The sequence below is a fragment of the Pristiophorus japonicus genome, chromosome 2 (assembly GCF_044704955.1).
Source record: "Pristiophorus japonicus isolate sPriJap1 chromosome 2, sPriJap1.hap1, whole genome shotgun sequence".
NCBI lineage: Eukaryota > Metazoa > Chordata > Chondrichthyes > Pristiophoridae > Pristiophorus > Pristiophorus japonicus.
In genome coordinates, this window is record NC_091978.1 from 171,175,532 (window position 1) to 171,189,460 (window position 13,929).

General features: G+C 46.0%; 1 protein-coding gene across 5 annotated transcripts in view; it reads right to left on the bottom strand.

Annotated features, from left to right (window-relative positions):
* The window catches only part of LOC139242191 (LIM and calponin homology domains-containing protein 1-like), a 570,211-nt gene that overhangs the window by 58,201 nt on the left and 498,081 nt on the right, over positions 1-13,929 (bottom strand). For all 5 annotated transcript variants that reach the window (XM_070870287.1, XM_070870279.1, XM_070870273.1 and 2 more), the window contains 2 exons: positions 8,557-8,631; positions 6,546-6,574 (listed from right to left, as the gene is read on the bottom strand). In XM_070870287.1, the coding sequence (XP_070726388.1) occupies positions 6,546-6,574; positions 8,557-8,631 (104 nt within the window). The remainder of the gene's footprint in view (positions 1-6,545; positions 6,575-8,556; positions 8,632-13,929) is intronic.

The window sequence follows — 13,929 nt, forward strand, 5'->3', positions numbered from 1 at the left end:
GGTGCAACGAGACCTGGGTGTCATGGTACATCAGTCATTGAAAGTTGGCATACAGCTACAGCAGGCGGTGAAGAAGGCAAATGGTATGTTAGCCTTCATAGCTAGAGGATTTGAGTATAGGAGTAGGGAGGTCTTACTGCAGTTGTCCAGGGCCTTAGTGAGGCCTCACCTGGAATATTGTGTTCAGTTTTGGTCTCCTAACCTTAGGAAGGACGTCTTGCTGTTGAAGGAGTGCAGCGAAGGTTCACCAGACTTATTCCTGGGATGGCAGGACTGACATATGAGGAGAGACTGGATCGACTGGGCCTGTATTCACTGGAGTTCAGAAGGATGAGCGGGGATCTCATAGAAACATATAAGATTCTGACGGGACTGGACAGGTTAGATGCAGGAAGAATGTTCCCGATGTTGGGGAAGTCCAGAACCAGGGGACATAGTCTAAAAATAAGGGTTAAGCCATTTAGGATTGCGATGAGGAGAAACTTTTCACTCAGAGAGTTGTTAACCTGTGGAATTCCCTACCGCAGAGAGTTGTTGATGCCAGTTCATTGGATATATTCAAGAGGGAGTTAGATATGGCCCTTACGGCTAAAGGGATCAAGGGGTATGGAGAGAAAGCAGGAACGGGGTACTGAGGGAATGATCAGCCATGATCTTATTGAATGGTGGTGCAGGCTCGAAGGGCCGAATGGCTACTCCTGGACCTATTTTCTATGTTTCTATGTTTCTATATAAGTGAACCTGTTGGCTCTCCTTGCACCTCTTACACCAGCCATCCTTCTAACCTCCTTCCACCCTCTCAGGACCTTGCTGCAAACCCTGGTCTTTAAACAGGCCGGGGAGCAGCTGGCTCATTAGAAACCCTTACCTGAATGCTGAATTTCTCAGTGGTGATAACGCTCAAATTAAGACAGCCACACCGCTGAAAAATCCACTTTGGAAGGGTTCATTAGCGCTGGAATCAAATTGGTCACTTTTTGAGCGGAATATGGGGTGACCCAGCCACAAAAAACTTTCGGCACTAATGGCCCCAAAAGGTGGGGGGAGCACCAACTTTCCAGCGGTACTGAATTTCAGGCCCAGGGAGTTAAAGCCAGTTGGATACTGTGATGGGGAGGAGAACTGTAGTTTTTTTCCTGGAAACACTCAACAGGCAGGCAGCATCGTGGAGAGAGAAACAGTTAATGTTTCAGGTTGAAATGTTAACTGTTTCTCTCTCCACGATGCTGCCTGGCCTGCAGAGTGCTTCAAACATTTTCTGTTTTTGTTACGGATTCCAGCATCCGCAGTATTTTGTTATTGTAGGATTTTCCTTCTGGATGGAAATGCTAAGATGGACTTTCATCATCTTGTGATCTTGGGTTTTGTGTTACAGATAAAACTCTTGTAAGTCAACCATCCAAATAATCAATATACAAAGCCATACAAAGATTTTCTGGTGTGCAAGATATAGTCTGGGAGCTCAACCTCCAATGAAGAATTTAATTTTAACTAAAATGTACTATAATTTCAAAGTTAAAATCCACAGAATTAAAACTGCTTAAAGTCTGCTTAAGTAATTTGGAAAAAAAATTCTGTGCCTATTTAATGGAGATAATCCACAAAGTCAGGGATCGGAGGAAGCCTCTGGCAGTGAGTTCCAGACCCCAACAACCCCCTCTGGGTGAAGACTCTGGGTGTCAGGTCTGCAGCGGGAATGTTGCTGTCGGGGGATTAGTTCGGAAAAGACCCTGCACCGGCCGCTTTTATCCCGGGCCAAAAGGACCCTGCACTGGCCCGCTTCTATCCCAGGCCGGAGGGACCCCTGCACTGTGGGTACGGGACTCTGCTACAGTGACGCGAGCCCCATAATCCAGGACAGTCCCCAAGCCGCTGAAGGGACACCGGGGCCGGCATCGAACCGACCGAAGGGACACCGGGGCCGGCGCTCAACCAGTCGAAGGGACTCCGGGGCCGGCATCAAACCAGCCGAAGGGACTCCGGGGCCGGCACCAAACCAGTCGAAGGGACTCCGGGTCCGGCATCAAACCAGTCGAAGGGACTCCGGGGCCGGCATCAAACCAGCCGAAGGGACTCCGGGGCCGGCATCAAACCAGTCGAAGGGACTCCGAGGCCGGCATCAAACCAGTCGAAGGGACTCCGGGGCCGGCATCAAACCAGTCGAAGGGACTCCGGGGCCGGCATCAAACCAGTCGAAGGGACTCTGGGGCCGGCGCTCAACCAGTCGAAGGGACTCCGGGGCCGGCGCTCAACCAGTCGAAGGGACTCCGGGGCCGGCGCTCAACCAGTCGAAGGGACACCGGGGCCGGCGTCAAACCAGCCGAAGGGACACCGGGGCCAGTGTCAAACCGGCCGATGGGACTCTGGGGCCAGCGCTGACTTACATCTTAAAATGTAATCAATTTTTAATCAATATTTAAACTTTTAATCAACTTTTAAACTTCTTAAACAACCTGAGTAACTTTTTAAACAATTTGGAAATACTTTTAAGCTCTTAAACTTTTAAGAAACTTTTAAATAATCTTGGAAACTCTGGAAGAAACTTCTTAAAACATCCTCCAGCAGTCAGCTGACCTTCCTAATGCCTGCCCCCCAACCAAGCCTCAGGTCACATACCGTCAATGGCGCTACTCGGCGCCAAGTTGCGGCCAACACCTTGCCATAGGCAATTCGGCTTATATAGCAGTGCCTAGTCTCCAGTCGTCTTGGACCCCCTTGCCACTGGACCAAGACCTTGCTCAGCTAAGCCCGTGGGGATGCCGGTGGCCACCCTACATTAAAAGAACTCATGCACAGGCATCTTCCACTTCATTAACATGAAGTTCGGGACCTGGAGCGTCAGGACCCTCATGGACAATTCCAACAGCAACAGGCTGGAATGCTGCACCACCATAGTTGCCTGGGAACTCAGAGTTTTGACATCGACATCGCCGCCCTAAGCGATACCCGGCGGGCAGGGGAAGGCCAGCTCAAGGAACAAGGTGGAGGTTACACCTTCTTCTGGAAAGACAAACCAGAGGAAGAACGCTGCCTTCATGGAGTCGGCTTCGCCGTCAAAAATGAGCTGGTCAACCACCTCAAAGACTCCCCCTGCGGGGTTAACGAACGCCTCATGACTCTTCGTCTTACCGTATTCCGGAATCAATGCACCACAGTCATCAGTGCGCACGCCCCAACACGCGATGCAACGGATGAGGCTAAAGAGGGTTTTTACTCCAACCTCGAGACATCCCTGTCACGCGTCCCCACGGGCGACAAACTGATCTTCCTAAGTGACTTTAATGCCAGGGTCGGCAAAGACACAGCCCTCTGGGGAGGCATGATTGGCAGAGTGGGGTTAGGGAAAGCCAACTCCAGCGCTACCCTACTCCTGACAAAATGTCTAGAACATGAACTCCTCATCACCAACACCCTGTTCTGCCAGAGGGACAAATACAAGGCAGCGCGGCAACACTCTCGCTCCAAACACTGGCACCTGCTTGACTGTGTCATTGTCCAAGCCAGGGATCGCAAGGATGTGCGCATCACCCGCACCATGACAGGAACTGACGACTGCTGGATGGACCGCCACCTAATCCGATCCATTATCGATATTAACATAGCCCCAAAGCAGAGGGGACAGCAGAAGCAGTACCGTAAAAAAGTCAATGCCGGGGCACTTAAGGACCCAGCTAAGAGAGCCCTATACAGCCAGCGCCTCACAGCTAATTTGGCGTGCCTTGATGACTTAGTCTGCCCTCCAGGCTTCTATAACCAGTGCCTGTGAAGAGACACCTGGTCACTCAACCAGAAAACACTTGGACTGGTTTGTTAAAAATGATCAGGAGATCCAAGAACTAATCGATTGCAAGCGCAGAGCATTTCAGAGCCTTAGCAACAACCCAACTCGGAGCAGCAAAGCAACGTTACAGACAGCTCAAGGCTGAGGTGCAACAAAAAACCGGGACCTAAAGAATGGGTGGTGAATGGAGAAAGCACAGGAGATACAACAACTGGCCGACAGGAATGATATGCGAGGATTCTTCACTGCAGTCAAGGCCACCTACGGTCCAAACTCCCAAGGCCCCACCCCACTCCTGGCCAAGAACAGGGAAACACTCATCAAGGGACTGTCAGGGCCCGCTGGAAGGAGCACTTTGAAGATCTCCTCAATCAAGACTCTGCCTTTGACTCGAGTGTTCTTGATTCCATCCCAAAGCATGTGACCCACCACCACCTCAGTGAAACCCCAACGTTGCATGAGGTAGGCAAAGCCATAAAACAGCTCAAGAATAACAAGGCTACGGGTGCGGATGGATACAAGACCTCATCTCTCTCATCTGGAGAGAGGAGAGTATGCCGGGAGATCTCAGAGATGCAGTGATCATGACCATCTTTAAAAAAGGAGACAAGTCCAACTGCGACAACTACAGGGGAATCTCCTTGCTATCAGCTACTGGGAAGGTTGTCACTAGAATTCTCCTCAACCGTCTTCTCTCTGTGACCAAGGAGCTCCTCCCGGAAGCACAGTCCGTATTTCGTCCCTTATGGAGCACAACAGACATGATCTTTGCAGCGCGACAGCTGCAGGAAAAATGCAGGGAGCAGCGCCAGCCCTTATACATGGTCTTTTTCGATCTTACAAAGGCCTTTGACACTGTCAACTGTGAGGGTCTATGGAGCATCCTCCTTCATTTCGGATGCCCCCAAAAGTTTGTCAACATTCTTCGTCTGCTCCACGACGACATGCAGGCTGTGATCCTTACCAACGGATCCGGTATTGACCCAATCCTCATCCGGACCGGGGTAAAACAGAGCTGTGTCATCGCTCCAATCCTCTTCTCAATTTTCCTCGCAGCCATGCTCCACCTCACAGTCAACAAGCTCCCCGCTGGACGACACCTGCGTCTGCGAACATTCTGAGGCTGAACTCCAGGATATAGTCGATGTATTCACCGAGGCATATGAAAGCATGGGCCTTACGCTTAACATCCAGAAGATAGGGTGCTCGCATGTTCTCGCCACACGGCACTGTCCCCCAGTCATCACGATGCACGGCGCGGCCCTCGACAACATTTCCCACACCTCGGGAGCCTCTTATCAACAAGAGCAGACACTGATGCGGAGATTCAACACTGCCTCCAGTTCGCCAGTGCAGCCTTCGGCTGCCTGAGGAAAAGACCAGGCCCTGAAATCTACCACCAAGCTCATGGTCTACAGGGCTGTAATAATACCTGCCCTCCTGTATGGATCAGAGGTATGGACGGTGTACAGAAGTCACCTCAAGTCGTTGGAGATATATCACCAATGATGTCTCCGCAAGATCCTGAAAATCCCCTGGGAGGACAGACGCACCAACATCAGTGTCCTCATCCAGGCTAACATCCCCAGCATTGAAGCACTGAACACACTCGATCAGCTTCGATGGGCAGGCCACATAGTTCGCATTCCAGACACGAGACTCCCTGAACAAATGCTCTCTGCGGAGCTCCTTCACGGCAAACGAGCCAAAGGTGGGCAGCGGAAACGTTATAAGGACACCTTCAAAGCCTCCCTGATAAAGTGCGACATCACCACTGACACCTGGGAGTCCTTGGCCGAAGTCTGCCATAGGTGGAGAAAGTACATCCAGGAGGGTGTTGAGCTCTTCGAATCTCAACGCCGAGAGCGTGAAGAGGTCAAGCGCAGGCAGCGGAAGGAGCGCGCAGCAAACCAGTCCCACACACACCTTCCCTCGGCGAATATCTGTCCCACCTGTGACAGAGTCTGTGGCTCTCGTATTGGACTGTTCAGCCACCAAAGAACTCACTGCAGGAGTGGAAGCAAGTCTTCCTCGATTCCGAGGGACTGCCTATGATGATGATGATGGCATGAATCATGAACAGAAATGGTGCTATTCTGACAATAATTGAACATATGCTGCAAAGAGTACTGGACAGTTAATGCACTGTGCCATGGAACAAGGAGGTATAATTTCTATACAGTGCCCCATATCCTCATCAAGGTGGGTTTATCACAGGGAGTCACCAACCTGAGGCTAGGAGTTTCCCCACTGGGAAAAAAGGAGGGAAACCTAGAGGATTCATCCCAGAGTACCCAGTCACTGGCCTGTGGCCTGTTGGATGGGACTGGTATATGGTACATCAAGGGCTAAAAAGAGATTCATGAAGAAATTGCGCAAACAATAAAATAAATGTATGCTACTTCCTTGTTCAAATTTACGAAAAGACAATATTTAGAAGATTGCCAGACCCTGCAACTTTTTGGAAGTTTTAACTTAACATTACTGGCTTGTCTTTGAAAGGCATATTTCACAATGCTCTTATTAAAATTGTTCGAATATTCAGCAATTTGATAAACAACTTTAAAAACAGTGCTCTACACATGGTACTCAATGATTCAGTGCTGATTTTGGTCTAATCAAGGTGGATTTTTCAATATAACATTAGAAAAGCATACCCTGACAAATATACAAACCCCTACACAGAAGATATTAGCTGTCAACAACTGTTTCTGTCAAGGCAACTCCACATTTCGCAGATAAAACAATAATGTTATATACTTACATTTATATTTTCACTGCTTTCTACTTCTGCTGAAAGATAAAGAAAAGGCTTATTATAAAGGATTAACAATCATGGGATGAATTTCCACCTGTCCATGAAGGAGTCCTACATGCAGGGGATCGTGACATGCTGGAGAATCTTTTTAAAATTGGTTTGAAAATGTATTTGTTCTAATATGTTGACGTCCAACTAGAATGCCAAACACAAGCAGTAACAATGAAGAGCCAGCAATCAGCAGTGTGATGCCAGTCCAGAGAAGATCTTTTTGGAATTTGTCACTTATTTGAAAAGTTGTGCAGATGCAGCAAGTGAGTTTCTGGGAGCTCGCAACCAACATCATGATAAACATGAACAAAGACAGTAAAAGAAAAACGAATCGCTATTATTTTGCCATAATAACTGATACCAAAAGAAAGAAAAAAGACTTGCATTTATATAGCACCTTTCAGAATATCAGGAAGTCGTAAAGCTTACTTTTGAAGTGTAGTCACCGTTGCAATGTAGGAAATATGACAACCAATATGCACACAGCAAGATCCCACAAAAAAAAATTAAATAAATTACTAGATCATCTGTTTTTGATGTTAGTTGAGGGGTAAATATTGGCCAGGACACCAGAGAGAAGCCCATGTTGCTCACCAACTGTTGGAACCATCAATGGACAAGTGGAAATCTAGGCTTAAATAATGATCAAAAGGACATAAAGACCAGTTAATTATTTATACATGACCCACCACCAACAAAATGATTACCAAGAATGACGACTGAACAGCAAGTGATGGTACAGGAAGTGAGCCATAGAGCTGGAATTTACTGTCAACTATTGGTGATATCCAGCAGCTACTAAATTAAACAAATTTAGAACACAGCCTTGGATTGTAGAGAATTTTGTGCACTAACACCATGCTGTTGTGATTCTTTTTATTTTTAAGTCTTTTATTATTTTGCCACCTGAAATAGGAAAACAGGCAAATTAGTAGGGAGAACACATTCAAGTCCCAAGAGTTTGCAATGTACATAGTTGCCAACCCTACCAATTTTAGGTACCGTATTCTACGAGCATCAGACTGGTATTTTAAGTAAAGGCAAATAAGATTATTACAAATATAAAAAATTCTACAAAAAATGTATGCAGTGATTACCTTGCAACTATTAAACAAACTAGAAAAAGAAACAGTTATGATGGGCAGATCATGTTGCCTTGCTCATATCTGCATGGGAATGGGGCTGAATTTTGTTAATGCTGATGCTTAGCATATATTAGCAAAGGCTATTTCTGAAATTCCTTATATATATCATACCTGGTTTTGGCTAGGACTTAGACTCTCAGGGTCCCCCGGATGCCTAGAAATACCGATTGTTACTATTCTCAACACATGGTGTAATGCCTGAGCAAACTGCATGGCCCGTTGGGATATCAGATAGTAACAGTGATACCATTTTTGTGATAATAACATTTTTAATTCAATCTTCATATTCAGATTATGGCATGTTGCATAGAACCTATGTAAGAGTGTTTGGAAGTGGGGTACCAATTACAATGGTCAATATATAAATTAGTTCAAGTGAGAGGAGCTGTTGAAGTCTGGTGTAGCTGACACTTCTGTATTCTCTGTAAATTCTAGATAGACCTGTGAGCAGTAAAAGTTTTAGTCAATTCCATCTAATGATGTGAAAGGCATTTATTTTTATAAAAGGGCAGTATGTCCTATTCAGAAGTCTCCATCTGTGAAGTATCTAAAAAGTCTTATTCTAGTGACAGAATTTTAAAAACTTACTTTAATTCCTTTGAGTTGACAATAATTTTAAAAGAAAGCAATTAATAAATGACTTTTACAGGCTGCTTTTTCCCACATTGGTATGCATTGGCAACTATGCAACACATAATGAGATAGGCAAATCTAGAAAAGCAGGGAATGAGTGTGACTCATGTGATCATTAGTGTGTCCCAAAGCACTCCCAGGTACAGGAAGCAAAACAGAAGGAGGAAATGACTAAGCACGACTTTTACCTGGCTGTGAGAAAAATTGTGAGCGTCGCCAGGAGTTCCGAAGTGTAACCGGAACACTGGCAGTATTAGGTGGCTCTAGGGTCGGTCGCAGAATAACATGAAGAGGAAACAGAAATCATAAGAAAATGTCTGACAACAAAATTATATTATGTGGGTATTTAAATTGTAAGAATAGACCTGTTTTAGATAACAGAGATATATATCAGTATGTAATATTAGTAAAGTTCTTATAACTGATTTTGACCAGTATTTAATGATTGATCCAATAATCCTGCTGTAGATCGTAATCCCATAGAGGTACTGTGAGAGTTATGCTATTATGTATGCAGATCTGTGTATACTTTACTCCCCTCTTAGGCCGTTTCTGTTTTGGTAGTTGCCCTATAAGTCACATCAATATCTCAACAGTAGTATAAAAGATTTCTGAAGGCATGACTTATACAACTGATTTTGCAATGCATATTCAGCAATTACCGTTACAATAATACATTGTCCTTTTTTATTTTATTTATATTAGGAAAATATATACATACAAAATAACTACAGGAGCGCATCACAAACTTTATTTTAACTCAAATAACACATACTTTGGGAGCAGAATAGGCTTTCACTATGTGAGCTAATTACTCTAGTTATTCAGATGTATCAGACTAGTCCATTCATATTATCATATGTTGCAACTGGGCATTATTACAGTAAGCTAATCAATTGTAATAATATATAAAAAGTACCAGAGTAGATTAAAGGAGTAAATAGCAATCAACACTGTTTTAGACAGGCAATATCTTACCTGACCAACCCCCTGGATTTTTTTCAGAAAGTAGACTATGGTAAACCCTACAAAGAATGTGTACTTAAACTTGTATAAGGCACTTCGTAAAGTTCCACATGAAAATCTACGAGTTAAATTTAAAGCTGTGTGGGTTCAAGCACAGATGAAATAACTGGCTGAAGGGTAGAAAACTGTGGGTACTCGTCCGAGGAGTATATTGAGGTGTGGGAATACCGATTGGGACACCGCAGGGCTCAGTGTTGGTACCACGACTGTTGCTAATTTACACCAATGTCCTAAATTCAGAAACTCAGTGCAAATTGGTCAAATTTACAGATGATACCAAACTAGGAGGGCTAATGGAATTGAAGGAGGCAGCTCAGAAATGACAAAATGGTTTAAACAAAATATGCAAGTGGACAGAACAACAGCAGATGAAATTTAATGTAGGTAAATGTAAAGTGTTCCACATTGGAAGGAAAAATGGACAACACACATGCTCCATGAATCATGTTGAAATAGCAAGGGATGAAGTTCAAAGAAACCTCGGAGTCTTAGTAGACCAACATGTCCAAACAATGCAGAGCAGCAATTGGCGAAACCAATAGAATGTTGAATTACATGGCCCAAACAATAAAACATGAGTCAGAGGAACTTGTGATCAGTCTGTCCAGCTCCCTGGTCAGAGTACAACTTGGTTTGTGTGTCCAGTTCTGATCACAAAGCAACAAAGAAGACATTCAGGCACAGAAGGTAGTGCAGAGAAGAGCCATGAAGCTGATTCCTGTTGTTAAGGGTCTGAATTACATAGAAAGGCTAGAGAAACTTGGGGCGAAATTTTAAACTTTTGTGCAGATCACCCAAAAATGGGCATTATTTCCGACGTGGGCTGTAAAAATGGGTTTTCAGATCACCGGCATGTCGCCCATTTTCAAAGCCCCTAGTCTCCATTTTAAAAATGGAGAGCGATCTGAAATGGGCGTTAGCGTTAAATCTCTCTGACCTTCTGCTATAAAGTGTCGCGTCCTTAACAAAGGCATGGCAACGCTCAATTCCCGCGATTCAGGAGGTCAAGGGTCATCATTAAATGTGCATAAGAGGAGACAGAGAGAGAGCGAGCTGAGAGGGAGTGAAGGCGTGTGTGAGTGTGGTGTGGCTGCTTTGGGAGGAAGGAGGGAGAGTTTCGAGCTTTATAGCAAATTGTGCCAAAAAAATTAGCTGTTACCAGCCAGATATTTTCCAGAATTTGGTGCCTATAATGGAGGGAGAGGAGGAGGTGACACAGCACGCAGGAAACTGAGACTTGTGAGAGCAATGAGCTGGGAGAGGAGCACATTGGAGGACGCAAAAGAGTGAGGAGGATCTCGGACGAGGCTAATGCCTCCCTCATGCAGGAGGTCGAATTACACTGGGGTGATTTGACACAGGGAGGGCGTGGGAAGCCCTACCAAAGGCCTACCAAAAGATATGGGCCGAGATAGCAGAGGTGGTCTCATCGGCGACCAACGAGGTGCATGAGAGCAACCAATGCTGCAAGCGATGGAACGACCTTGTCGGATCCACAAGAGTAAGTATTACATTTATTTACATGTACTTATGTATTTATATAATTTGATTTGTAAGAGTCATGAGTGACTATCATCAGATGTGAGGTCTTTCACTTTTACTGGGAATGTTGTACTCAAAGTCTGCGGTCACAGTGCATGTCTTTAGGTAAAGAATGATAATTATCATAATAATCATGATTACATCTGTCGGTTATGTGTTGTATCAGTCTCTGTGACAGACCCTAGCAATGATCTCATGCAATGATCTCATGCCATGTCGTCCTGTTACCTTTTACAGAAGAAGCTCTTGACAAATAGGTCCGAGCAGAGGCAAACGGGTGGGGGGCCACCAGTCACCAGCAACCTCACTGATATTGAGGAGCGGGTGCTCGCACTCATGGGGAGCAACCCCCGGATGGCCACGCAGGCAGCTGCAGACCCTGAAGTAATGCCACGTGAGTAAAGTATACACCATTGTGTGATATAAAGTCAATAGATGCCACACCCACTCATATCCGAACAATAATATGATAGATGATTTCTAAAAGTGCCCTATAAATAATACTGGCCTCATGAGAATCATTGCAATGCAGAATGTGTTGATGGTCATGAAATGTGATGACTGTGATGATTTTGATAGCGGGTGGTGCTTTTGTCATGAATATGCTGTGTGTAGCGCTGGAATCACCTTGTGATCCTAGCACCCCCTTCTCCTCTAATAACCTCATTTGTGTTTTGCAGCTCAGCCAGCAGCGCGGCCTCAGGCAAGACCACCGAGGCCAGAAGGTGGGGGCGCGGGGCCGGACTCGCCAGACGATCCTACATCTTGTGCTGAGGAGGTCCGATTCTCGCCCATCAATCAGCTGGGTCTGTTCTCCACGGATGAGAGTGCGGACTTTGAGGAATCTGCATCGCCATGCTCCAGAATGCATTTCACCCCAAGGCCATCTAGTGCTCCTCCGGCCATTCCCACCTCCACTCTGAAGGTACCGGGCCCAAGCACCTCGCCACAGGGTACCCCAGGTGTCCCCAGGACTGCGCCAACCCCGCGGAGATTTCGTGGTAGGTCTGGTCCATGAGCGCCACATGAGAGCAGAGAGATGGTACAGTTGTCCAAGAGGACTGCAGACATAGGTGACCAGATCCTACATGCATTAGGGAGCATATCCGACAGCTGGCCAGCATCTCCGGCACCATAACGGAGTACGTTCCGCGGATTGCAGAGGCCCTGGAGGCGATAGCCAGGAACACTAATGACACAGGCCGCCCAGTGGTCCTGGAGCACGGCACTCCACCCCTAGGTTCAACACCCCCAACGACACATGAGAAACAGGAGCAAGATCCTGCTTCTGGATCCGAGAACGTTCCCACCTTGGTACCCCCTGCTCCTGTATCTGTGCAACCACCGGCTCTGCCTTCATCCCCCCCCAATGAGGCACCGCCTGAGGACCTCCTCAGCCAGGCGGCATGGAGTGAGGAGGAGAAGGGGTAGAGGTGGGGAGAAGAAGGGGAGGGGGGAAGAAAAGTGAGGTGCATGTCCACAGGTGATGGCTTTGTTATATCTCCATCTTGGAGTATGCAATTTGTTGTAATGTATGGGGGGATGGGGCCACCCTGTTGGTTTGCATTTGTGCTCTGTGTTGCTGGACATGTTGACCATTTGATTGATGTCAATAATCGATAAAGTGGGGTGGGGGGTGGGGTGTTTTTGCCCGTGATACTTATGATTTCAGACCACTGGTCGTATTAAATGTTTTTTATTCAACATAACTTTGTTGTACATTGTCTCAGATAGCTGGACCGTTACACACTGTTGATTCCTTAACATGAAAGGGTATAATTACACTTAACTTGAATCAACTCAAACTTTAACTGGCACCAAGGTGATGCCCACCATTGATGTCTGAGCTGCACACACATAGCAGTGTGTCAGCGTTGTCAATCACAGCAATGTTCTTTCAGGCAAATCGCTCATTTATGAGCTCCTGATGTAAGCTATGTAACCACCACGGGCCCTTTCCTGTAGTCTGGAGGGGGGCGCGTGCATGGTTGCATAGTCAGCCTGATTGTCTGGCCCGAGGTCAGCATCCAGCTCCTTGTCCTTCTCTTCCTCTCTCTCCTGAGGTGGACCATCAGTCTCTTCTGGCAATTCTTGTCCCCTCGTGATAGCCAGGTTGTGTAGCATGGAGCAAATGACCACGAATTGAGTTACCTGATTAGGTATAATGCCGATTGTTCACAAACAATAAATTTCCACACTAAAAGGCACCTACAGTAAAACCCAATCGTCCACAGTATGAAAAGATACCTGTTCAGATGGTCACTTTACCTGAGAAGAACTCCAGAGTCAATCCCGAAGTTGAAGCAGCCTTTTCAATGAAACGACATGCGATTTGCAAAATGGCGTCCACACCGCTGTGATTAGTTCAGAACAGTTCAACTTTTTCAGAGCGGTGTTTTCAGCATGTGATATTGTGGGCGAGATGTTTGCGAGGTGCTGAAAGTGACGCTGGGCGATATACTGGGCGCTAGTTTCTGCAAATGTGATCGTTACAACAAAAAAAGGTGGGCGGTCGGTATTATTGAATTTCGCCATTAATTACGTGCCGAAAGTAACATGCTGCTATGCCTGGTGATGTTGCCGTTGGGGCTGGTCATGGTGGAATTCTGAGGACCAAAGTGAGATTTTTTCAAGGGCACTGATGTTGCTGGAATAGATGGCAGCTGAAGTTGAGATGACAGAAGCGATCTGTCAATGGTGGGAGAGGTTGCTCCAAGGAGGTGACACTGGATAGAGAGTTTACTCCAAACGCTTCCAATCTTCCTAAAGCTGAAAAGTGTATTCCAAATCCAGAAGGCTCCAGCTTCTAACATTGGAAAGTGAACACGTGTGAAACGGTAGCTTTTATACCACTTTTGCAGCTGTCACCTATTCAAAGGAATGTAGAGTCATTGAAAATCCAACCTATTTATCTGACGTGATCCCCGAGCGCCGTAAAACTCATCAAAAAGCTGGAAAAATGTTAAGTAGATGGTAAAATGCTGTTTAAGTAT